The sequence below is a fragment of the Platalea leucorodia genome, assembly GCF_965183815.1.
Source record: "Platalea leucorodia genome assembly, chromosome: 7".
NCBI classification, from domain to species: Eukaryota; Metazoa; Chordata; class Aves; order Pelecaniformes; family Threskiornithidae; genus Platalea; species Platalea leucorodia.
The window spans coordinates 5,272,290-5,296,303 of NC_138829.1; the positions used below are offsets into that span (position 1 = coordinate 5,272,290).

General features: G+C 46.1%; 1 protein-coding gene across 2 annotated transcripts in view; it reads left to right on the forward strand.

Annotated features, from left to right (window-relative positions):
* Positions 1-16,688, forward strand: part of PELI2 (pellino E3 ubiquitin protein ligase family member 2) — an 87,298-nt gene extending 70,610 nt beyond the window's left edge. Inside the window, exons 4-7 of one of the 2 annotated variants that reach the window (XR_014228784.1) lie at positions 2,617-2,814; positions 3,514-3,702; positions 7,419-10,188; positions 16,628-16,688. Coding sequence is in view for 1 of the 2 variants with exons in the window: in XM_082317850.1 (XP_082173976.1) it covers positions 2,617-2,814; positions 3,514-3,702; positions 7,419-7,985 (954 nt within the window). In the remaining variant the exon portion in view is untranslated. Of the gene's footprint in view, positions 1-2,616; positions 2,815-3,513; positions 3,703-7,418; positions 12,793-16,627 lie in introns of those variants that run through there. The other variant, XM_082317850.1, reaches the window with a different exon arrangement.
* The last annotated feature ends 7,326 nt before the right edge of the window (positions 16,689-24,014 follow it).

Genomic DNA, 24,014 nt, shown 5'->3' on the forward strand with positions numbered 1-24,014 from the left:
CCAAAAGATAAACCAAATGCTTAAAATATTTGGTGTTGTATAGACATACTTGTGACACAAATGAGATACATAAATAATTACTTTGTTGCTTAAAATATTACATGTAATTTCAGAGATTTTAAAAAAAACACATAAAAGCTTTGTATATAGATTTTTATGCTTATATCCAAACATACTCGGATTTCATGTTGACTGGTTGGTATGAAGTGAGCAGGACTGGGAGCAACACATGTGTGTTTTGTCATCCTTTAAGGGAAAATAAGGCAGGTTTTTCTCATAATTGCATCTAAAAGCTTTGAGTGAGTGATCTATTTGAGAGACTGCAAAAGGCAAAAAACTTGTTATGAATAAATTTACTTCATGTTCATTATTGATTATCCTTTAAGAGACTTCACATACAGACAGAGGATAGTGAAAAATTATGAATAAGCTTCCTGCTGCTGGTTGGTGCTGAGTCTTAGCAGGAATTGCATTGGATGAGAAATAGAAGCCTGTTAGAAATAATACTGTAAGAGGAAGGAGAATATAGCTTTAAGTTTTAGCTTCAACATGCCAGGTTATATAAACCAGAAATGTCCCATATTAAACAGTTTTTAAACTCTATCTTGGGTATTCTCATAGTCACCACTTTACTTTTGGTGAAAAATTGAAGTGCATGCTTTTGATGAGGCCTGTTTTAGTATTTCCTTGCCACTTCTGCAGTAAGCTCATCACGTTTTATACTCAGGTTGAGACCTGTGATATGGAGAAAGTAACTGGATGTGTCCCTTAAGACGTGAATTTTGACACATATTCGCGTTTAACACTGCAAGTAGAACTGAAAGCAGAAGAGAAGTAGGGGAGAGATGCCTGTAACTGTTGCTATCAGTTCAGTTGTGATGAGGGTTAAGTATTAATAATATCACTTTCCTTGACTCTTGAATAATGTTTCTTTACAGCTAATGTAGTTTGCAGAGGTGTTTGTTAATGATGGAACCATACATGCCTTCCCATAGCTGGCTTTGAAGAGCAAGAAGCTAAGCAGAATGTAACTTCTTGGGGGACAATGAGATCACGTTTAGTGAGAAGGTTATTTTATATAAATGTAGATTCGTGATATTGAAGGTAGTTTTGTGTGAAGAATATTCTTAATTTTCTTCTGTTCGATCATAAGGTGTCTGTAGAATTAATATTCTGTTCCACTCCCTGTTCCTCAGGTCCACTTTCCCGGTTATGCTCAAAGCTGGTGTAACACTAATTTGCCTGTAGAAGTATTGATAAAGTCTTACTGTATGGTTGGCAGTCAGATCCCTCTGTCCATTTTGTAATGAAGTTTTCTGTTCCAGATGCCTAGATGTTTCCAGTTTTAGAATTAAAATTTATAGATGTCAAGATAGAAAAATATTCTTGTCTCCTGATCAGCTGTGTTTTTATTTCTGCTGAAGAAAGCTTTTTCATTTCTTTAGTCATACACACGCATGATTAGGAATAAATTTAATCACATTGTGGGTTTTACCTTAAAACTCTTCTATTCTGGAACTACAAATTCTGAAAACATGGAGGTGGGTAGCTTTTTGTTATGATGTATCAAAATAACCAAGCTCTAGATGTAAAAAAAATTCCTTTATTTTCATGGCAAATTAACTTGGAACTAGAAACGTGAATAAAACTTGCCATTTCAAGCTCGTGTTTTCTTAATTGATAGAATATAGTGGTAAGTAATTTGCTGTGGTTGGATTATGAAATACCAAGGTGCTAGTACTTCCATGCCGTTGACAATACTCTGTCAAACAATTCATTGCAGCTGTGTTGGGCAAGCGTGTACATCAGTTGTAGTAAGTGAAAATTTGTGTCGTCATGTCAGTGATGTTGGCGTGGTTTAACCCCAGCTGGCAGCTCAGCCCCATGGAGCGGCTCGCTCACTCCTTGCCGGTGGGAAGGGGGAGAGAATTGGAAGAGTAAAAGTGAGAAAACTCATGTGTTGAGATAAAGACAGTTTAATAATATGTTTAATAGTTAAAGCAAAAGCCGTGTGCACAAGCAAAGCAAAACAAGGAATTCATTCCCTCCTTCCCATCGGCAGGCGGGTGCTCAGCCATCCCCAGGAAGGCAGGGCTCCATCATGTGCAACGGTGACTTGGAAAGACAAACGCCATCACTCCGAACGTCCCCCTTCCTTCTTCCCCCAGCTCTATATGCTGAGCATGACGCCATACGGTGTGGGAGATCCCTGGGGTCAGTTGGGGTCAGCTGTCCCAGCCGTGTCCCCTCCCAGCTCCTCGTGCCCCCCAGCCTCCTCGCTGGTGGGGTGAGAGGCAGAAAAGGCCTTGACTGTGTGTCAGCACTGCTCAGCAGCAACGAAACCATCCCTGTGTTATCAACACTGTTTCCAGCACAAATCCAAGCCATAGCCCCATGCTAGCTACTAGGAAGAAAATTTACTCTATCCCAGCCAAAACCAGCAGAGCTGTATTTGTGCCTAGGACAAATGTGAAAAGACAGATTAGTCTCTGGTTGGATCTTGCCATCCAAAAATTCAGTAGATATTTTACTGATGTCATCAACATTAACTTGGCAAAATTGATATTTCTATGGCTCTTTCTAATTATGCTATTATCTTAATTTTTTTTTTTGCAGGTTGGGAGATCAACAGAAAGCCCCATAGATTTTGTAGTAACAGATACTATTTCTGGAAGTCAAAATAATGATGAAACCCAGATTACGCAAAGCACCATATCCCGTTTTGCATGCAGGATTGTTTGTGACAGGAGCCCACCATATACCGCAAGGATTTTTGCAGCTGGATTTGACTCTTCTAAAAATATATTTCTTGGTGTAAGTACTACTTATAATTGTTATGTACGAGCAAACTCTGTGTTTTATTCTCTGTTATTTCCAAACCCCAAAATTCCCTTGTACTAGTTGATAACTTATATCGTTGTTAGACTTTTATTACTCCAGTGTTCCAGCTGCAGTGTTAAGTAGAAACTGCGATTTTATGTGCCAGATTTATTACCACCATGGATTCATGGTCATAATTGTCTTTAACAATGAAGCTCTACTTTAGTAACTGTTAGTGGATTTTCTTTAGGTTTGTTCGATGTATTCTTGATACTCATTGTGAATAAGCCGCTGTTGCAGTTCTGAGTGCTGAAGACCGAGGAGCGCATCAGCTGTGTTATGGAAAAGAAAGTGCCTGTTGCAGTGGTTTTCCATTTTGGTAGTCAGGAATATGCTGCTGACCTTTTGAGGCCTTAACTCTTACCTGACCCGCAGTCAGAGGCACTCAACTGAGTTAAAAATATTATTATTTAAGATAGAATAGTAACTGAAGATGCATAAGCAAAAGATGTTACCACTCTGGCACGAGGTATTCTTAAAAATGCTTTTTTTTATAAATCTATGTGTAAGCACTGCTAGCTGGTGAGGAAGTGTTGTGTTTTAGACAGTGCTAGTAAAACTTCAGTATGTAAAACTTTAGTCCATAAACTTTTAGACAAACTTTTTCTTTCCTGGGGTGGTTGTCGCATGCAGGAAAAAGCAGCAAAGTGGAAAAATCCTGATGGCCACATGGATGGCTTGACAACTAATGGGGTGCTGGTCATGCATCCAAAAGGAGGGTTCACTGAGGAGTCTAAACCTGGAGTTTGGCGGGAAATCTCTGTCTGTGGTGATGTGTACACTCTCCGGGAAACCAGATCTGCTCAACAAAGGGGGAAACTGGTAAGTTGAAAGTAACTGGTAACTAAAACAAAACGAGGGATATTTGTTTTCCTGGCATTGAATGGAGGCAGTCATAGGGCGCCTGCCCTATGTAATAGGGTCGTCCCCGGGTAGTGGACACTGAAATCATATAAGTAGATGTGCGTTACAGTAGATTCTGTACTGCTGTGCTGTTTCTGCTTATACAGGAGAACGCTCTCTAAGTTTTCTGCTAATGTCACTTTTGCAACTCAAATAGCATAGAGTGTAAAAGCTAAATAAACATTGCTCTTGAATCTCCACCTCTGAAATGTTCTCCTGGGACATGGGGACATCTGGAAGTTACTGCATGGGGAGCTGTCTTTTGCAGTACTATCTTGAAAGGAAGAGCCCACTTGCATGCAAAACAAGTTTGGATAATGCAGCTTCTGTTTGATTTACCTGCTGCTAGGATAAGAGAAGCCCTGCAAGAAGAGAATATACTGCTAAGTATACTCCTGTTTTATCCTGTGAAGCAGGATGGGCTTTGCCTTTGCCAAAAGTGAGAGATGTCAGCTGCCCCAGGGACCGGTGGCATACATAACCAGGAGGGAGCTGCCTGTGAAAGAATGTGTCCTCTTCTCCATAGAAGATGAAAGGGAATTCCCATAGCGCTCTCGTTCTTTCCCCTTCCCAAGGTCTGTGGAGCCTAGGAGGGAGAGTGCTATCATCACTCTTCCTTCATCCCCCTGCCCTCAAGGAAAAAAAGAAAAGTCAAACAACAACATGTAGAAGTAGCCCAGTGAAGTACAGCCAGCCGTATTTTCACTCGAGCAGATGAGCTTTCCCAGAAGTCCTCTTCGTCTCTGGGTAGGTTAGGATGCTGTGCTGCCTGCAGACCTGGAAAAGCCTCTGTGGTTCACTCCTCCTGCTCTTTGTTAGGATTCAGGGAGTGAGAGGATGTTCAAGGGGCATCTTCACTGACCCTGAAGATGCCCCATCTGTTTTGTAACTTTATCACCCAGCCGCTCGAGTTTAAAGACAGAGAAAGGTGCATGGTGGGGGGGAACATCCTTCTCTTCATGCCAAGGTTGCTTTTCTGCTCCTACCTTAGTTCCCATGAGCTTGATGGTGTTAGAGAGGTGTCCCATATACTCGCACTGAACTGACTTTCCAACTTTGCAGAATACTGACTGCTTAAAGGCGTTAGGAAAATGGAGTTCGAAAATTTTGTTCTGCTTTCCGTAGACAGCCTGCAGTACATAAATTGCTTTGTCACTTTAATGATGGCAGGCAAACATCGCCTCGGGGACTGGGACAGATGATGTTGCAATTGCGCCCTTTGTACGTGGTTAGCAAAGCACCTTTTTAGTGCTGCTAGAGAAAGGCAATACTAAAACAAATAAATTCCCTTCTCTGCATCCAAAATGACTTGAATTCTCATTTAAATAAAATTACATGGCACACTGGTATTGATGTGATCGGTATTCGTTGATTGGGTTCATAAAACCAAATGCACACTGTATAATGAATTGAACACACTGCATACGAGAAAGTGTTTGCTTTGCTGTTTGTGAAGGAATTATCTGAAAAGTGCATCAAATCGGGGCTTCTCTCATCTCTACTTGAAACACTGAATTTTTCTGCTGGAAGTACTTTACACTGGTGACCTTTTATCTGTAGTCTGTAATGTGCCATCTAGGTGTTTTGTGCAAGGATGACCCACAGTTAATTTGTGAATTTAACCTGGATTAAAATGTAAATGCCAAATTGGTTGTCATTCATAGTATTCTTAGGCAGACATGATGATTTCATGCGACCTACTTAATGTTCAGGGTATTTGTTTTGCCCTAGCGGTATTCTCTACACACTTTCTATGTATAAAGCCAGGCAGTAGGTTTGTTTTTCCTCTAATTTCATAAAGAACCTTCTTAATATATATTCATCACTACTAAACTGGTAGCAATAGCACAAGTTGCTTATATGTTTGTGCCATTAAAATAAATTAAAGAATATTTCAAAGTACAACATGTTTGGCATAATCCCTTGAAAATGTTACAAGTATCTGCTTTTAGTCAGATGAGAGAAGCCTTTAGGCAGTGCACATTGGGGCTGTATTTGCGTGGAATACCTCATTAAACAAAGAGCCTAACGAGTTGGGGTGGTTAATTGTTCAGACATTGAGCCCGTGTGGCTTCAGTTGCAGAACTTGCGACTTGAGAAATGCAGCTGGTAATTTGCTCTGCTGTAAGGATAATCTCCGCAAGAACCTGTGCGTGTAGCTAGTATTGCATTTGTCATTTAGCCCTAGCGCATCTGTGGAAGAGTTCCCCTGTTGATGAGGTACGCTGTGGGAGTTCATGCTTCTGCAAAATGCTTTCTGCTTGCCACAAGCCAAAAAACCGGTGGTACCTGAGTGGCAGGACAGCTGGTCTGTCCTGGGTAGCAGTTTTTAGTCCACAAAGGATCTTTTGCTGCGTGAGCAGCCTCTGCCAGTCTACGTGGGCAAAGAATTCCAGGGGAGCAATCTGCTGATACAGCCCCTAGGGAATGGCAAGTTTCCTCTTCTTACTGTGATGACTTTCCTTAAACATGACAAAGGCATACAGAGACTCGCTGTTAGAGAGGAAAAAATCTGCATGCTCAGAGGTAGGGGGTGTTTGTGAATGTTGTGGTCTAACCCCAGTGGGCAACCAAGCACCACACAGCTGCTCCCTCACCCTCCCTGCCCCAGTGGGATGGGGAGAGAATTGGGGGGGGAAAAAGTAAAACTCAAAATTGAGATAAAGACAGCTTAATAGGACAGCAGAGGAAGAGGAAATAATAATAGTAGTAGTGGTAAAAATAAAAGAATATACAAAACAAGTGATGCATAATGCATTTGCTCACCACCCACTGACTGATGCCCAGCCTGTCCCTGAGCAGTGATCCCCCCAGTTTCTATACTGGGCATGATGTTGTGTGGTATGGAGTAGCCCTTGGGCCAGGCTGGGCCAGCTGTCCTGGCTGTGCTCCCTCCCGGCTTCTTGGCCACCTGGCAGAGCATGGGAAGCTGAAAAGTCCTTGACCAGTGTAAGCACTAGTCAAGCTCACTAGTTTAGGTGAGCAACACCTAAACCATCGGTGTGTTATCAACATTATTCTCATCCTAAATCCAAAACACAGCACTATAGCAGCTACTAGGAAGAAAATTAACTCTGTCCCAGCTGAAACCAGCACAGTGAAGAAGTTAGTGGTTACTAATGTAATACCTTTCCCAAAGAATGACAGGCAGGAAGACCGTGTATAATAATTAGTATTGCCATAGTGTGTAACAGGTGCAAATTTTGGACCTGCTGTACAAGCACAGAATCATAGAGTCGCAGAATGGTTTGGGTTGGAAGGGACCTCTAAAGGCCATCCAGTCCAACCCCCTGCACTTGGCAGGGACGTCTTCAACCAGACCAGGTTGCACAGAGCCCCGTCCAGCCTGGCCTTGAATGTGCCCAGGGATGGGGCATCTCCCACCTCTCTGGGCAACCCGTTCCAGTGTTTCAACAATAAGAGACCAATGCTCATTATAATCTTAAATATGGGATAAGAGACAAGAGATGGATCCAGACAAATGGGGTGGCCACAAGGAAACAATAAGACAAAATTAGTTAGCATGCTAAGGGACGGTAACCATTTGGTGAGAAAGACAACATGTTTACAGAACTAACTCAGTTGTCTGTAAAAGCTCTCAGGCTTAACTAGTTATCCTTGTGTTCTCCCACTAGGTAGAAAATGAGACCAACGTCCTACAAGATGGCTCTCTGATTGACCTGTGCGGAGCCACCCTTCTGTGGAGAACGGCAGATGGACTGTTTCACACTCCAACTCAGAAACACATTGAAGCTCTGCGACAGGAGATAAACGCTGCCAGACCACAGTGTCCTGTTGGGTTAAACACTTTAGCATTTCCCAGCATCAACCGTAAAGATGTGGTAGAAGAGAAGCAGCCTTGGGCATACCTCAGCTGCGGTCATGTTCATGGCTATCACAACTGGGGACATCGCAGTGACACAGAAGCCAATGAGCGGGAATGTCCTATGTGCAGAACCATTGGCCCCTATGTGCCTCTTTGGCTTGGTTGTGAAGCAGGCTTTTATGTGGATGCTGGTCCTCCAACTCATGCTTTCACCCCTTGTGGACATGTGTGCTCTGAGAAATCGGCAAAATACTGGTCTCAAATCCCACTGCCTCATGGTACTCATGCATTTCATGCTGCCTGCCCTTTTTGTGCAACACAACTGTCTGGGGAACACAACTGCATCAAGCTAATTTTTCAGGGTCCAATTGACTGATATCACCTTGCAATGACCACAATAACATTTTCTTTAACAATTTACTGTGAAGATTTTGCCACTAACTCTAGATTTTACCTTTTTTTATAATGTTATTAATAGGGTGGTAGGGTGGGGATGGGGAACCGACAAGGAAATTGTGAGGGACTGTGGTGGAATTGGGATACATTGATACCTGGAACTCGACAGATATCAGTGGTGTTGCATGCTCAAAAGCAGCATATTCATGAAGTCTTCTTGGTCAAATTGTAGTATATTTGTAATCTTTTTATTAGTACCCTGGATCAGAAAAAGGTGTCTTAATGCTTTTTTTTAAGCTAAGATTTTTTTAATGGAAAGGTTTTTTTTCTTCGAAACTTTGACAAGCCTTTAAAACCTATTTTTCAAATCTAGAAGGAACATACAGAATGTAACTGTCTTTAATTTGCAATATAATTTAACTTGAATAGTTTCTCAAGGAGCTAATACAGAATGTGTGGACAGCCATAGGTGAATGTTCACTAGAGATAATTGGATATGTAAGAGAAAAATTAGCTGCCTCAATTGTAGAGTATAAAAGCTATTAAAATATCTATTATGATATAACACAGCTGGCCAAAAAGGCATCAAGGATTACTTGAAACTGAGGAAATCCTGTTTGCATTGATTTCCTTTCAGTGTAATAGATATCCACTGTTCATTATGGATGGTATATGGCTGATTCTTTTTTTTCCTTTCTTTTTTCCTCCCTCTGTTTAACCTGCATCTGGTGAAACTGCTTTACTTTTTTACATACTTCGTTCTGGTTTTTAAGCCAATGTTCTGTATATGTGTAGTCTGGCCTTTTTATTTCTGCTTAACTTAGCTTGCCCTAACTGCTCCTTGCATGCCCAGGACCATTGGGTTAATTGAGAGGTAGTGAGCCTTTAAAAACTGCATTAATGAAGGGGCAGTGCCGCAGCAAGACAGAAGGTTTAGGTACAACTTACACAGAACTTATTTACATAGACCTGAATTCAGGAAAGCACTTAGTGTGTGCTTAAATATAAGCCCACGGATGGGACTGTTTAGATTCTCAAGTGCTTCAATGGATTGTGGTTATATGCTGTTATGTTTTGAAATAAAAAAGCAATTAAAAATAAGTTATTTTTTTTTAAGCTCACTTACTAGCCAAAATGCTGTAAGGAGAGCATCGTTTCTAGTTCAGCCGAGTATTTTTGTTCAGTTTTCAACTTGCTGCCATCTGTCACCTTTTTTTGCAGATTGAGATGTGTTTGTATGCATTTTTTTTTTTTTTTCAAATGTTTGCAAATCAAACAACATTCAAATGTAATCAAATATATGCACCAGGGTGGTACATCTGAAGTGGATCACTTGAAATTCCTGACTTTTTAAGAGATCTGATAAATGTTTACTATGGAAATAATTAAATCAGAATTTCATGAGATGTACCCCACCCACTGTTAGCTTCATTTCATACAGAACGATAACTCTTTGATTTGTGTGTTTTGTTTTGGTTTTTTTTTTTTTTTCCTTTTGCTTTCTGTACTCTTGGTATCTGAGGTATCAATCTATCCAGGTTTAAAAAAAAAAAAAAAAAAGAATTTGGGAGAAAATTATAACATCTCTAGATGAAATTGATCATTCAAGCTCAGTTTGTTTAATCAACTATAGCTTTTGGCTATATTTGTGCCCTTTGTATAAATATATAATTTATATGATTTTAATATATGCTGTATATATATACTTGAATTGGCCTGTTCATATTTTGGTTGTAAAATTGTTTTATAGTTAACCTTATAAACATTTTACATGTCCCTTGCCAATGGTGATGGGATGTACTTTGTCTGCTGCTGTTTTTAATATAATTTTGCTGTATAAATGTTCAGCATTTTAATAATTTGAAAATAGCTTTACTTTTCTTTTTACGCTTTTGCTGTTAAAATTATTTTTTTTTCCTGCAGCATTTTCTCTAAAAATCCCAAACTGTACAGTTGTTGTCCCACTCAGTGATCGGAAATAGGATTAATCTTGTTAACCTAAAACTGTATGCTTCTTCCTAGTGCCTTTTCAATGAGATCCTCTTGTGATTCCGTATTCGAGTCCTTACTCCCACAAGACAGCCTTGTGGCTAATCTTCATCAAGAATGGCAGCCCAACCAGATTGGGGAGAAACGCCTTTGGCCTTCAATTCCTTCTCGTGGTTTCTGTCATAAACGTGAAGGTGCCTCTTCCTTGTTTCTATTCAGTACAAGTTCCTCAGGTCCCATATGCATACTGCAGCATTATTTCTATTTAGCATATACCTCATCTGCGAGAGGCAGTCTCACCTCCACCTCGTTCTTATTGGACTCTGTGAAATACTCAGCTTTGTTTCTCACAAGAGATGCTATGAGAACACGCGTTTCAGGAGCCGTTCCTTGTTGAATGAAGGCCACGAGCCGTGTGTTAACGCTGGTGGCCAGAGGTCTTGAGCTCCGTGTACGACAGCTTCGCAGGTCTGGGGTGGCAACTGTTGTGCTGAGCCGAGCCGATCGGGACTTGCATGCGTAGTCTCCCTCTGAGCGTAAACGGATTGTAAAGGCGCAGGTTCCCAGGCTTCTCCGCTATCGAGCTGCTTTACTTTCTTCCTTTGCTGTTGCAGTTTAATGGCTGCTTCGGGGCTTCGTATAGCTACCCCCGGTGCAAAGTGAATGTAGAGGAATCCTCACTGGAGACACCAGCACACCGTCTGGTTGTGGTGTGTTTGGCTTGCATGAAGACTGACTAATGGTTTGTATCCGAGGGAAGTGTCTGAAAAGACTGTGTTTTGAGCAAGATTTTTGTTTCTTTCGGCAATGCTGTATAATACAAGCAATACTGCAGGAAGGAAAACTCCCCTCTTATCTGGGAAACAAACTTCCACAGTTCCTTTGCGTGAATCCAGGTACTTTGCCATTAACCAGTATTCAAATCTAGGGCGAGTCCCGCAGAGCTGGATTTACTGGGAAGGCAGAAATGTGTGCAGCATTATTTTTCTGAAACGCCACTGCCACATACGCTGCTCCGATCAAACGATGGACCCTTTGGCTGCTTATCCCTTCTCTCCTCAGTAAACACACACCTTCACTGGTCTGGTCACTCCATAGGAGAAAGCTTTTTCTGGATATATAAGACCGGTTCTGTTTGGAGTGAGTAAACTTGAGAACCACCCTCAAACTTGTGTTTTGAAAGTGATTTCATTATTTCCGTGTTATGATATTTCTTGCATACCATTTCACATGCTGGCAATGTGTTCCGTAAGGATTTTTTTTCACCTGTTATCATTGATTCTATTTGAATGCTTCAAAACCAGCTTTGAGTGCGAAACTTATAGCTAAAACTATTTTTTCTAGTCTGATCTTAAAAAAAAAAAAAAAAAGTCTGTCATATCCATGCACACTGGAGCTGTAACACTTTCCTTTTTCCTGGCAGCTTCTTGATAGAGTGCTGAACTCTAAATAGATAGGACTGAGTGGTAAGCGTTGCTCTTATTTTGAGTCGTGGTCCAAGTTGTGCAAAAGAATTAGCACGATACTGCATTTTAATCACGAGTTTTGTTCAAGTGTGGTCACTTTGTGCCTCAGGGTACAGTAATAGTACTGTACTGGCAGAGTAGTTAAGGAATTTTTTTTCTTTGTGAGGGTGGGAGAGGGGTTCAGAAAAGACGAAAGCCACTGTCGGGCTGGTTCCAGTAGGGACAGAGCCACCTTGAAGCAAAGGCATGCCAGGAACCCCTCAGAAACGTGATTGTAGCTCTTGCCACTTTCAGGCCTGGTTCGTGCTCTAAAAGGTTCTCCTCAGTTCGTTAGGAAGCTCCGGGATGAAATGGAAAGGCTGCGATCTTCCCCACAAAACACTTTGGTGGTTTAATGGCAATTCCTGGAATTTGAGGGCTGTGCTTGAGAGCCTGACCGGGGAGCGGGGGTGCTGGGTGTATCGTAGCGAGAAACTGCAATCGCAGAACTTATTTATTTTTTAACTCCACACACCATCCAAAACAAGCTGTTGGTTTCAACTGTGGTAACTCCCCCTTTAGTGCCGCTGCAGCAGCTGATGGCTTTGCTCACCATTTTTTCGGTCTTCTGGAAGTAGAAGGAAGCTTCTCTGAGACCATCATGTTTTTGTTCATCCAGCTCACAGTCTTGACACTTTTCTGGGGTCAGAGAACTGTTGGTAGTGATCTGCCCATCGTGAGAACTGGTAGAGGCTTTTAAATGCATTTTTAGGTAGGAAAACTGACCTGGCTTGACTCTTGCTCTTGCTTAAAGTTGAGCTGCAAATACACTTTTGAAACGAGCTGTGCTTGTCCGTTCTCTGTAAAGGAATGCTCTGGCATGGGTGGTGAAGCCTTGTTTTCCCCGAGACCGTTGTTAACGTGCCGCATCGGATGCGAAGTGGAATCGACGCTGTTGGTCGGAGCAGGTAGGAGCAGACGTCTGTACGGCGCTTGAGCCGAATAGGTGTGGACAGCCCAGCTCTTCTGCAGCGTTCTGGCCAAGGATTCCTCCTCCTCCTCCTCCTCGGTTGCTCAGTTTTCAGCCTCTTGTGAGTTCTTGGCTCCTCTAATTTTCTATTTATCTATGTAGTTGCAGGTAAGGCAAGTAAATACAGCTTGGAAAGAAAACAAACAATTAAATAGGTACCTTCGGGCTTGCTTATCTCTTCAAGGAAAATATAAATTGGAGTCGCAAATGTCTTTTACAAGTTTTCTCATTATTCTGATTTTTATAAGCACTCTTCACAAGTCTTCACACTTGGCGTTGTGAATTAAAAGGAAAAACGTAGAAGGCAAGGCTGGTTTTTGAGGGTTGGGGGGTGGAGAGGGGGGAGTTCCTAGGATGAAGCCGCAGTAGTTCTGCCGGCCCTGTGCAAGCCACGTCCCATTGACTGCAGTCTTTGCCTTTTGGTCTCGAAAGCACAGCGGAGTCGGCCTCAGCAGGTCGTAACGACAGAGCTTTGCTTTCTGCGTGGATCAGAGTTTTCATTTATTGGCAGCGGAACAAAAACATGAGTTTGGGCAGCCAAACTACAGGTGAAACTGGTGGCTGTCGAGATTTCCTTTTAACGGGGCATGTTGATACTTCCCTGGCGGGCAGGCCAGTCTCCGAGTCACCGGGAAGTCCCTCCTGGTTCTGGCACGGTGACGAGGGATGGGGATCGCTTTCCTCTTGGATCAAATGCGTGGAGAGCCCCGGGAAGGCTCCTTCGTGCGGCACAGCCGTAGGAAAAGCCTCGCTCGCACAGCGAGCCCTGTCCCTTGGAGAAGTGGTGTTTACCTTTAAGCAGTGTTAGCAGCTGTTAAAACTTCGGGGTATATTTGTAAAATTGGTCTTTTATACACCATGTGAAATGGACTGAACTAATTTCTTTGCTGTTGTACCTGTGGAAGTACAAGCCATTTTACAGGAAAAAAAAAAAAAAACTTAAAAAAAAATTAAAATATTATCTCAGTATTGTCACTGACTCCTTCAGTTTTTTTTCCCCTGCTGGTTGGTTGTCAGGGTTTAACTTTGATTTGCAAAAACACACAAATAACTTCAAAAATAAACAGTTTCTCTTACTCTTTTATCTCCTTTCTTCTGCTCCTCAGCAAACAAAAACCTAAGCCTTTGCTTGAGGATTCTTAAGTATTCAAGGTAGTGGAGTGGATTCAGGTGTGAGTGCCCTGAAATTTCAGTTAATTCACTTCCCTGGGTTTTAAATTGAACTGTTTGTTTTCGGTGCCAACTGCCTTCTTGCGGTGTTAATATAATTGCTAAATAAAAGCAATTTCCAGGAATAATATGCTTTGTGACTCTTAAAATTAATTTCCTTAATGGTAATTCGGTGCTTTGTTTGCATCTGTGTATTCGTCCCTTTTTGTATGCGGTCCCTGTGAGTACATAAGCTTCATTTTTTTGAAATGAGCTAAAATGAATTGTCTGCCTTTTTTGGTAAATAGAAAAAAAAAAAAACCCCACAACCTGTTGGCGTGAGGATGGGAAAGGGAAATACGGATATCTGCAACTTTCTCTCGATGCGCTCGTCTGCCGGCTGGCTGCCGGGCTCCCTAAATACTTCCCAGGGAAGATGCTCCCAGGCGAACGGGAGATGCTTTGGATTATTTGTGTGGGACTGTGTCCGCCGCCCCATAGAAGAGTAAAACCTTTCCTCCGCCACCGTCGCTGTCTTATGTAGGGACCGGCGTCATTTCGGGGCGTCTTAAACGTGCGCCGGACAGGCGCTGTGTAGGTGCGGTCAGACCGCTCGGGCACGGTGGGCTTCTGGGCAGGGACTCCGTGCTTGGAGCAAAGCAGCAGCCGTTCGTACCTGCCCAAGGATGGGGATGGTCCCGTTTCGTTTGAAACCGCTGGAGGCAAGCTAAGAGCAGTGGTTCTGCTGGGGCGTGGGGGGGAGAGGAGTCTGCCGATCCTTGGAGGAGATGATGAGCGTCGGGGCAGGAACAAGGACTGGGAGGGAGGGACGGGGTGCTCGGAGCTGAGGTGGTTGGTGGTGTCCCCCAAGGCCTGGGAGGAGAAGTGATCCTAAAGATCCTAAAGCAGCCTTATGGTACCCCTCAGTAGTAGCCTTTTGTGGGCTTTTTACACAAATTGTGGATTCTGTATCAGTTCTATCGGGCAACACCACGAGTTTGTTTATTAATTTATACCTACAGCTTTCAGTCTGTTCTCAGTTCATTTTATGCAAGACAACAGGGCCAAACATCATCCTAAAGATCCCATTCCCGTGCTACTTTTCTCCTCCTTCTTCCAGCTATCTGATGAAAGACGCCGTGGTCTTTTTTTCACTCCCTGCTGAAGAGAACTTGTATTCTTGCCTCTGTGTTACCTGGCCGTAAAACTTCACTTCGTCCTGCAGCTTGTGCTGCAAAATGATCTTTGTGAGAGGTTTCCAGAGCGTGCGTGATTACTGCTTTTCTTTCCCTTTCAAGGTATTGCTGTATGGATGCATATTTTTAGGAGGAACTTCAGAAATCTCTTTCATGTAGAACTAAGGCAGACAGAAGTTTGACATAGGTGTCTACGCCTGCTATTTCTTTTCTTTTTAACTCACTGAAAACTCATGTCTGAAGGCAGGCGCAGGATGAGGAAATACTTCACGGCAGAAAGGAATTCAATAGAACCCCAATTACACCAGTGCTTAAAATTATATATATGCACGTCTATAATTATACATGTAAAGAAGTACATTTTGCGGAGTATTTGCCTTAAATGCCGTATTCTTAAAACTCTAGCTAAAGCGGGCTGCTGAGGCAGGGGCCCTGGCCTTTGAACTGAGCAGGGAATTTGCCGCTTCTGGTAGAAATGGTCCCCCGCAAGAGCAGCAGGGGATGGCAGGGAAGGGAGAAGGCTGTACTTGAGTCTAAAACTAAACTCGGACTCCCTCAAAATATGGTGAGGCGTTGGGGGCTGCTGCTGCCCTCTCCAAAGAAGCAACTCCCCCTCCACTCCCCAGCCTGGGGTTGAATTGTGGAGCGTGGACGGAGCTGTGCTGGCCGCGGGGCAGCTGAGCCCGCGGACCGGGAAAGGGATGCTGCCAGTGGGATTCGTCACGGATGGTTTCTCTGCGGTCCCGTGCATCGCCTTGGCAAGGCGAGGGAGGTGTGCCACGGGCAGCTCCCGGGCTGCTGAAATCCAGCTGTGGCTCTGCAGCTGGACAGCCAGGTGTGTTAGCAGCGAGAGGAGCTGGGGCTCGGCCTCAGCCCTCAGGGGCTACGTGGGGTTTGCGCCAAGTTGCCTGTCAAGCTAAGACCACACATCCAGCCCAGCAGGCTGGGGAGAGCAGCGAGTAACATCTGGCTGATCTCAGGTCTGTGCCGCATCCCCTCCCCTCTTCGTTTCTCTCTGATTAAATAGAAGTGAGGAGCCAGGGAAGGGGTGGAGGAAGGGGGAATGGGGCCAGAGTAATTCTCCTGATGAGAGGGTCCTGCCGAGGACTGGGCTGAGCTTTGTCCAAGCAGTGTCTGTACAAAGCGGAGTCTCTTCTCGCGTTAGATGTGATTCAGCAAACCCTGCCCGGCTCCGTCCCAGGAGGCTGGTGGGTTCCCCAGCCCTGGGCTCACCTCTGTCCTGCGTCGTAGTCCTGGGAAAACCGCTTTGCTTTTTCTCTCCCATGTACGCATGTATTTTCTTGTCCTGTTTGGAAACCTTGGCTTCCACTGAAATCTTCAGGTCCACGCTGAAAGGCCTGCAGAGTGCTGCCATAGCCGTGCGACGCTACGGGGGCTGTATGGGCGTCGAAAGCCAAAATGTTACCGGAGCCCAGGCGAAGGCAGCAAGTCAACAGGGAGGGCAGGTCTGACTTCTGGCCTTCCCCTGCTGTACCCCTGGGTGGGACGTTTTTCATTTCCCCTTTCCTAGCTAAAGAATAGGAACTTGCAGGGCTCCCCAGCCCTCCTTGGGGGGTTGAAACAACGATTTGAGGGTTTTCTGAAAGAAATCTGGCTTTTGACTAAAGGGTTTTATCCCCCTTTCCCGCAAGCGGAAAATAAATGTTTCCTTTTGGGGGGGGGGGGGGGAATGTTCCCTGCAGAAACCAGTGTCTTCCTTCATGTTTCTCTTCTCCCTTCACCCTCCGTGGACTCCAGGAGCGCTGTCCCTTGGGTAAGATCTGTTTTCTCCTTTTCTCCCCTTTCCCACCAGGACACACCACCCCAGTCCCGCAGTCCGCTGGCCGGGCCCTTCATATCAAGATCCTCCTGCCTTCCCCTGGCTGGGGAGAGCCGTGCTGGCAGGGAGAGTCGGCCCCTCCTTGGGAGGGGAGCCAGGAGGGTCGCTTCAAGCCAGATCAGGAGCGGCTGGGGATTTGAGTGCATGTAACTGAACATGTCTAGACAGCCAGGAGCCTCCAGCGGAGAGAACAGCGAGTTTTACAGGCGGTCCCTGACGTGCAAGGAGAAATCTTCCCTCCCCAACGCACGTGTGGGCCAGATGTTCTGCCTCGCCTTCGCTGCGGTGATCCGCAGGCTCCCGAGCTGCGTGGACAGCAAGCAGCGACGGCGGGCTCCTGCTCTCCTACCCAAGGTGAGGTTCCCCAGGCAGGGACACGCATGCGAGAAAGGGCTCGGGCGCAGGTGGAGCAGCAGGGACCTGCTGCCCGGGCAGAGAGGCGAGGAACATGCGGGGAAGCTGAGAAACTTCGGGTTTGGCCTGTCCAGGCAGGGCTCAGCTCGGCAGCAGTGGGTCTGGTGTGTCCCTGGTAGGGCGGACTCGCTGCAAGCCATCAGGTCAGAAAGTGCGTTTATGCATGGGACTTCCAGCATATGGAAGCGCACAAATATCCAAACCTCTTTTTTTTTCACTTGGATAGACTTTGCAAGTGGAGGAAGAGGAGATTTATATTAAGATCTAAATAATTCATAGCCCTACAGTCAAGAGGCAGTATCTATGGCCTCAGTGGAAGGGTCTCGTGTTTAAGGTATAGGAGCAACTTGCTCGTCTTCATCCTCAGCATTGTCGCATCCAGCTTCCAGAGAAGGCAATTTTTTGTCGGTCTTTGCTCACAAATGCAATGCTCCGCTGCTGTAGATTGCTTTAAACAGAAAAAAATCTGATCTAGGTAAAGTTTTCCCCACTCAGAAAACTTCAACCAGTTTGGTCTGAGTAAACTCTGCAATGAGCATCATCACTGCTCCACCAGCTTCCAAACAGAAGTGTTGGGAGCGGGTTGTGCTGCGGCAACTCTCAGCATTTTAAACTTTATCTCGAACGATGAAATCAATTAAAACACTGAAAACATCTTTAAGGTGACATTTCCAGAAAGATTCAGAGGTTCAAGCCAATGACTCCGCAGTGGTTCTGGTTACTGGAAACATCACGGGTGCCAGCAAATACACCAGAAATTTCCTCGAAAGCCTGAAGTCTTTTCAAGTGACTCACGATGCCAGACGGGCTGGGAAGAGAACCCAGACGCTGTTTGCAGATTTGAAGGACTTGGCATATTTTGTATTCAAGGTCTGCGATTAATAAACACAGAGCCTGCTAGGAAATACGGGCCCGGCCCCTTGTCTCAGCAAATGTAGAGCAATGCCCTGCAGAGGCTGGTGAAACTACTGCGCTACGCTTCTCTGGATCGGGCTTTTTTTTTAAGGGAAGATTTTGGAGACGGATCGCGGGGGGGTTGGCAGGAGTTCTCCGAAGCACGGCTGTGTTTGGCCTGGGAGGATAAAGCATCATTAACGTCACCACGTGTACGGCAGCCCTGTCTGTGCCTCTGGGTCCCCTGTGCTCTACAAGCAAGGATCAAAAGCAGCCCGATCCTGCCCTTCTGAACTGAAGACGTGGTCACGCTGATGGATTTCTCTGAAAAAAAAAAAATCTTGGTTTTGAAGCAAAGAATAAATTCGCAGTGGGAAACCAGAGTAGCTGATGGATGCTGTAGGCCAGGGTTTGCTCCGGCAGCCCTGCCCGATGCACAGGTTTCCTTCGGGACCCTGATCTGCAGAGCATCAAGCAGCACGAACTAATAGCTCCCGGCCCTGCGGCTTCTGTAAACTCTTCTTTCAAGAGGGATGCGACGAGGGTTGAACTCTCACGTCTTCACCTGCTGGTGAAGCCGTACCGGGGTGTAACAGGGGTGGCTCGTGTGTCTCAAAGGTCAGGGTTTAAGTGATTTTTTTGGGGGTTTTTTTGTTTGTTTGGTTGGTTTTTTTTACTAGAATCAGCATTTTCTGCTGTGTTTTTATTCCCGTTGACAGAGTATCACTGTAGGATTATGCACCAACGTTGATCTGCCTCCTGCTTTCCATGTGAGCTGTCCTGAGCCCATGCAGCATAAAAACCCAACGCACCACCACCCTCAAGGACTTGCTCTATATGTTTCTGGTGATCTACTGGTTTCCCAATAAAACAACCTGCGGGCTGTGTTGAAGGGCCGTATGGAAAGGAAAGGGCAGTAACTGCCCCAGTGCCAGCGGCCGGGCACGGCGGGATGCTGCGAGCAGAGGGAATGAGGGGAGATGGACACGTGGATGGGAACCCAGGCAGGATGAGCCACTGTCACCAGGTTTTTGCCAGGGTTTTGGTGTCTCTAGAGGCTTGTGGGGCAGAGCACATCTAGACAGCGCTTTGCTGGTGTGTCTGAAAGCAGATGGATGAGGAGATGGCTGCTGAGAGCCTGTGCCACCTACGATGGTGCCCACTCCTGCTGTGGTGCTGCTCCCCCAGCCTCCCTCCTCAGGGCACCCCTTGGGAGCTCAGCCCCGGAGGGCTCGGGGCTTCGGGGCCACCTTCGATCCACAGGTCTGAGTTACGAGGGATCAAAAACCCAGCCCAGGCTGCTGGGTGCCAGCCTGATTTGAGCTTGCGTCCGACCAACACACCTCTCCCAAGATCGCGTCTCATCTTCATTTTTGAGCCATTTGGAGAGGAATCTCCCGGAGCTTCCCTTGGAGGCTGTCCTGCCATTACTCACCCTCCCCACGAACGATGTGTACCTCCGTATTTTATTAAGTCTGGCCTTGCTTTCAAAACATCCACTTTGAAAACAGGCTATAAGCCCTTCAGCTCTCAGGTTTTTCTTCTTGTTCAGGTGCACCTGAATGATAGTCAAGCCACCGTCAATCTTCTTTCCCATAAGCTTAAGTGGGATGAGAGCCTCGTGAGCCTTTCCACATGGTATTTTCTCTGGCTTTAAAACCGTTTTTCTGCTTTTCTGTGCTTTTTCAAGTTTCTTTACTAGATCTGTGCATGCACTTTCCTGCTGAGCTCCTCAGTGGGATACAGAGATGTAAGATCACATCCCATCTTTGCAACCGCCCTGTTCATGTCTGCAAGGCTCCAGGCAGCTGGTAAGTAATGGGAGTTACTGGTTTTCCTGAGCTGAACCGAGTGGGATTGGGGCTCCCCCACCCCGAAGCCTCCCCTTGCCGCTCCCCGGACTGCGCTCAGCCTGCCAAGCAAGCCCGTTTGCTCCAATAACCATCCTGCCTTCCTCGTTTCTTGACGCTCTGCATGCTCTCAGCAGAGATGTTCAGATGGATTTCCAGCTCGTTAATAGCGAGGTCCCCACGCAGCGGCTCAGCGCTGATCCCCGCTGCGCCCTGGGGGCTCCCCCAAGCCAGAGTCCGGTATTGACCGTGCCGTAAGCCACTTAGCCTGTGTTTATTGATATTTGCAGTCCTGCTTTCAAATGTCAGGGTGTTTGAAGTCGAAAGCCTCCTGGAAATCTCACTGCATTCCCTACAGCATGCTGGGCTGTTAGTAAACCTGAGCATTCTCTCATTAGGAATGAGAGCATGTGTGTTGGATGCTTATTTCCTACACAACCACCCAGTGGAACCAGTTAGTTTTGCATTTCTTTATTCTTTGAGTTGAATCCTGCACAAATGCACGCGGTTTGCCACCTGGGACAGACATCTGGTGGTTACCCCCTTTGCTCCTGGATCCACACCAAACCATCTTTCTATTTTTCTAGAATTTCCTTGCTATCCACAATGAATTAGATATTATTAGCTGCACTCTGGCAGCTGCCGCTTGGCTCCGGGAGGTTTCTTGCCTCTGGTTTTTACAGGAGCGGAGCCGTGATGTGCAGGGATGACTGACAGCTGCTTCCACTAGTACCAGTAAGAAATGCCCTTCTTCACCCAGTCTGTTAGTGCACAAGCATTCTGCACCCAGGCATTTGCTTTTTACTTCCCTATTTTTCTCTCTTTTTTTTTTTTTTTTCCCCCTAGCAATAACATCAAACTATGTATTCCAGGATTTACAAGGTAAAGCTGCTCCTCAGAGAATACTACAGCAGTGATCAAAGTCCCGGTAGCTTTTATTCCCCAGTGATTAGCTGGGTGCTCCCACCGGCCCCGCGCCGTGCCAAGCGACGCATCAGTTTTATTTAATCGGATTATGCAAAGCATTTTGCTGTGCAATGGTGGGATGAGGCAGACATCTGGGACGGTGGCTGGGATTATCTCCGTTGTCGCTCAGATTTGGGGAGCGCTGCAAAGCGCTGCTTGGGGATGGAGAAGCCCATGGGCAGGGCTGGGTGCTGCCAGGGGGGCCCTGGTTCACGCTCTGGGGATGCTCGCTGGGTCGCTGCATGGGGTTTTCCTCTAATTTCCTCAGCAGGAGCAGGAACCAGAGAGTTTATTTTCCTTCTGCCCGGTCCTGGGTGCAGGATGCGGCCATGGGAAATGGGGATTCACCCAGTCTCCCCATCCAGCTCATGGGAGCAGCACTGATTCATTCAGCAGACATCCCTGTTGCTTAAAAGTGCTTTTTTCTAGGTTTTTACCTGCAGGTTTATGGCCGTCTCCTGCTTTTCCAGCAAACCCAAATGCGAATCCAGCAGAGCAATAAGGCACCTGACACACATAAGGTACCCGTCTTGGTCCCTGCCACCGCTCTTGAGCATAGGACGTGGACCTCCGAGGCGCCCCGGGTACCAGACGGGATTTCGGGTGCAGAGGCAGATTCCTGGAGCTTCCCACCAGCTATTGTGGCTTCATCCCGATTCCCCCCCCCCCCCGCTATCTGCTTTGTTTTAAGGATTAACATCTGGAGCTGTGTGAATGTATCAGAATTGCAGCTATCTTTTCATCTTCTTTTTCTTTTTTAAAGCCCATATGGTTGCAGGGGGAAACACAAACCCGAAGAGAAGATACATCAAAGGAAAGCCAAATATAGAACATTAAAAAAAAAAAAAATTAAGACAATTTTGAATAATAGCAATGTATGAGTGAGTTTCTAAAAAATCTGCCAGCTTTGAAGCCAGTCTCATGACTTATGAATATTTAGAGCTGACAGTCCTGGATATAGGCTTTTCCTTGAGCTTATTTGGAAAAGTGGAGCTAAACTCAAGTGCAAAGCTGAGAATGTGATGAGCTCAAAGCAACCCGGCCCGGCAGGGAGTGTTGGAGTTACGTGAACACGGTTTCTTTGGTTTGGGGGGTTTAAGCAGGAGGATGATGGTTCCCCGAGATGCGCTGGGGTTCGGGGAAGCAGCCCACCCCATTAAACCTGCTCCATCGGTCCTTGGAGCATTTCTGGGTAACAGTCCTGAGCTTGGAAAGGGCACGTTGGGGCTGTCTTAGCCGTGGCTGCATCCTTACCTGTCCCAGGAGACCCATGTGGTCTTCCTAAAATGCTGCGAGATGTGAGAAAAGAGCAATCTTGGGGTTTATTTCCCCTTTGGAGCATGGGGGAAGGATGCTTCTGCTTTCAAAGGGTTTGGGGCTTTGGAGAACCAAGACCGTAGGCAGATCTTAATAAAAAGGAAGGGCTGGAGGAGACTGCTGATGAACGGGCTGGATTTCCCTGTTTCCCTGCATATCTCCAGGTTTTGGGTCCAGCAAGCACCCTGGGGCTGGTGTGGGATGCAGTTGTAGGTATCATGTGTCTGATGTTTGTCATGTGAACTCCACCAGGATTAAGCTGCTGGTAGGAATACAGCTAAAGGCATCGCTGGTGAACTTCAAAAATTATTTTTTTCTTTTTAAGGCTGCACTTCTAACGCGGGTGTACGAACATGCAGTGTGTGCAGAGGCCAGACGCTGGGGCCACGGGTGGGTAAGGGTGCAGGAGAGCTTGTGGCTGTTGGAGTCCATGGGGAATTGTTGGCTTGTGCATGGGATACCCAGTGATTTTTGTGCTTCTCCTCTCTTGGTATGCTGTGCTGGTTTGCAAAGCCCTTACTGGGGCATCTTTGAGCGGCTCGGTGAGCTACGGGGACACACAGCACGGTCGAGTCACTATGGGGGACCAGCCCTTGTGTTGTGTGGCTGCTGCACCCACCGTGCACCCTTGAGCCCATGCTACTGGGTGCCCTCCAATGCACCCTGCCGTAACACCCTTACCAGATGTCATTGCACCCACTTGGAGAGAAACCGGGCTCAGAGGCAGCCCCAGACCCTGCACCATGGCATGCAAGATGCTGCAAGACCCTCAGAGCGGCATCGCTTGGCCGGAGCCGTGGCACCGCTCAAAAGCAAAGCTCAGATGCGGCATCCGAGCATCCCCGGCTCTGCAGGTTCCCACCAGCCTGGGCAGAAGAAGAGATGCACCTAGAGATTTTCATCAGAGATTTACTGCTTTCCTCCCCTCGCCGAAGCCACTTTGCTTTTACGGCGAGGGCTGCGAGGGCTTTGTCACGGCCGCACTGTAACTCACGGGAGAGCATCAGCACGATGGAGACGGCAGCCAAAACCACTGCGCTTTCACGTTCAGCTCCTGCAATATATAGTGTTGTGCGGGCGCAGGCGATGCTCTCGCTGTCTAGCACCAGCCAACGCACTGATAGACCCCCCCAAAAAAAAATCCGGAGGGTTTTTTCCCAGTGACTTTCCCAATGGAGCTCAACAAATAAGGAACCGAAGGCGCAGCTCGAGGTCTTGCCGGAGGCTGTTGTGATGAAGGTCCCAGGGTGCTGTGAGAGGGTTGTATTTGCAAGGAAATACTTGCTGTGGTAAATAAAGTGATTGTACATTTTTCCAGATGTGTTTAGGGTTAGGAGGCTAAGAGGAAATTCCTAGCTGAATTTCTGTCTGTGGGATAACGCTGTTTCCATAGCCTTCCCTGCCAAGAATCACTTAATTATGAGTAATTAAAAAAAACAACCCTAAAACAGGGCTTTGATTTGGCTTAAAAATGTTGAGGGATTTGGGGACAGGAAAATTGAATAAGGGAATAAACAAAAACTTGAACCGAGGGCTCTCCTGTGCGGGCGGGCTCGGCAAAGAGGGGGTGCTGGGGGGAGAGGGGATGCTGCTTATCAGAGCAGGGATTTTGGCCGCAGAGCGGTGTCTGGCACGGCACGATGCTGTGCCTGTGCTGGAGCCAGGGATGCTTTTCAGTTCCTTAAATAAGCACAGCTCCTTCTCGCCAGAAGAGTTGTTAATTGTGTCATTTCCCTCTTTATTCTCCCTGGCAGAGCAAAATCTCTGCTTGCTGCAGGGATTTGGGGTCGCTGCGAAGGACCAGGGGCCGCTGGCTCGCCGGTGCATGGAAAGATGCAGCTTTCCCAGGAAAACCTGATGTGTCTGGATGGAGGCTCGTTCTCAGATGAGGTGAAAAACCCAAGCCCTGGAGCATCTGT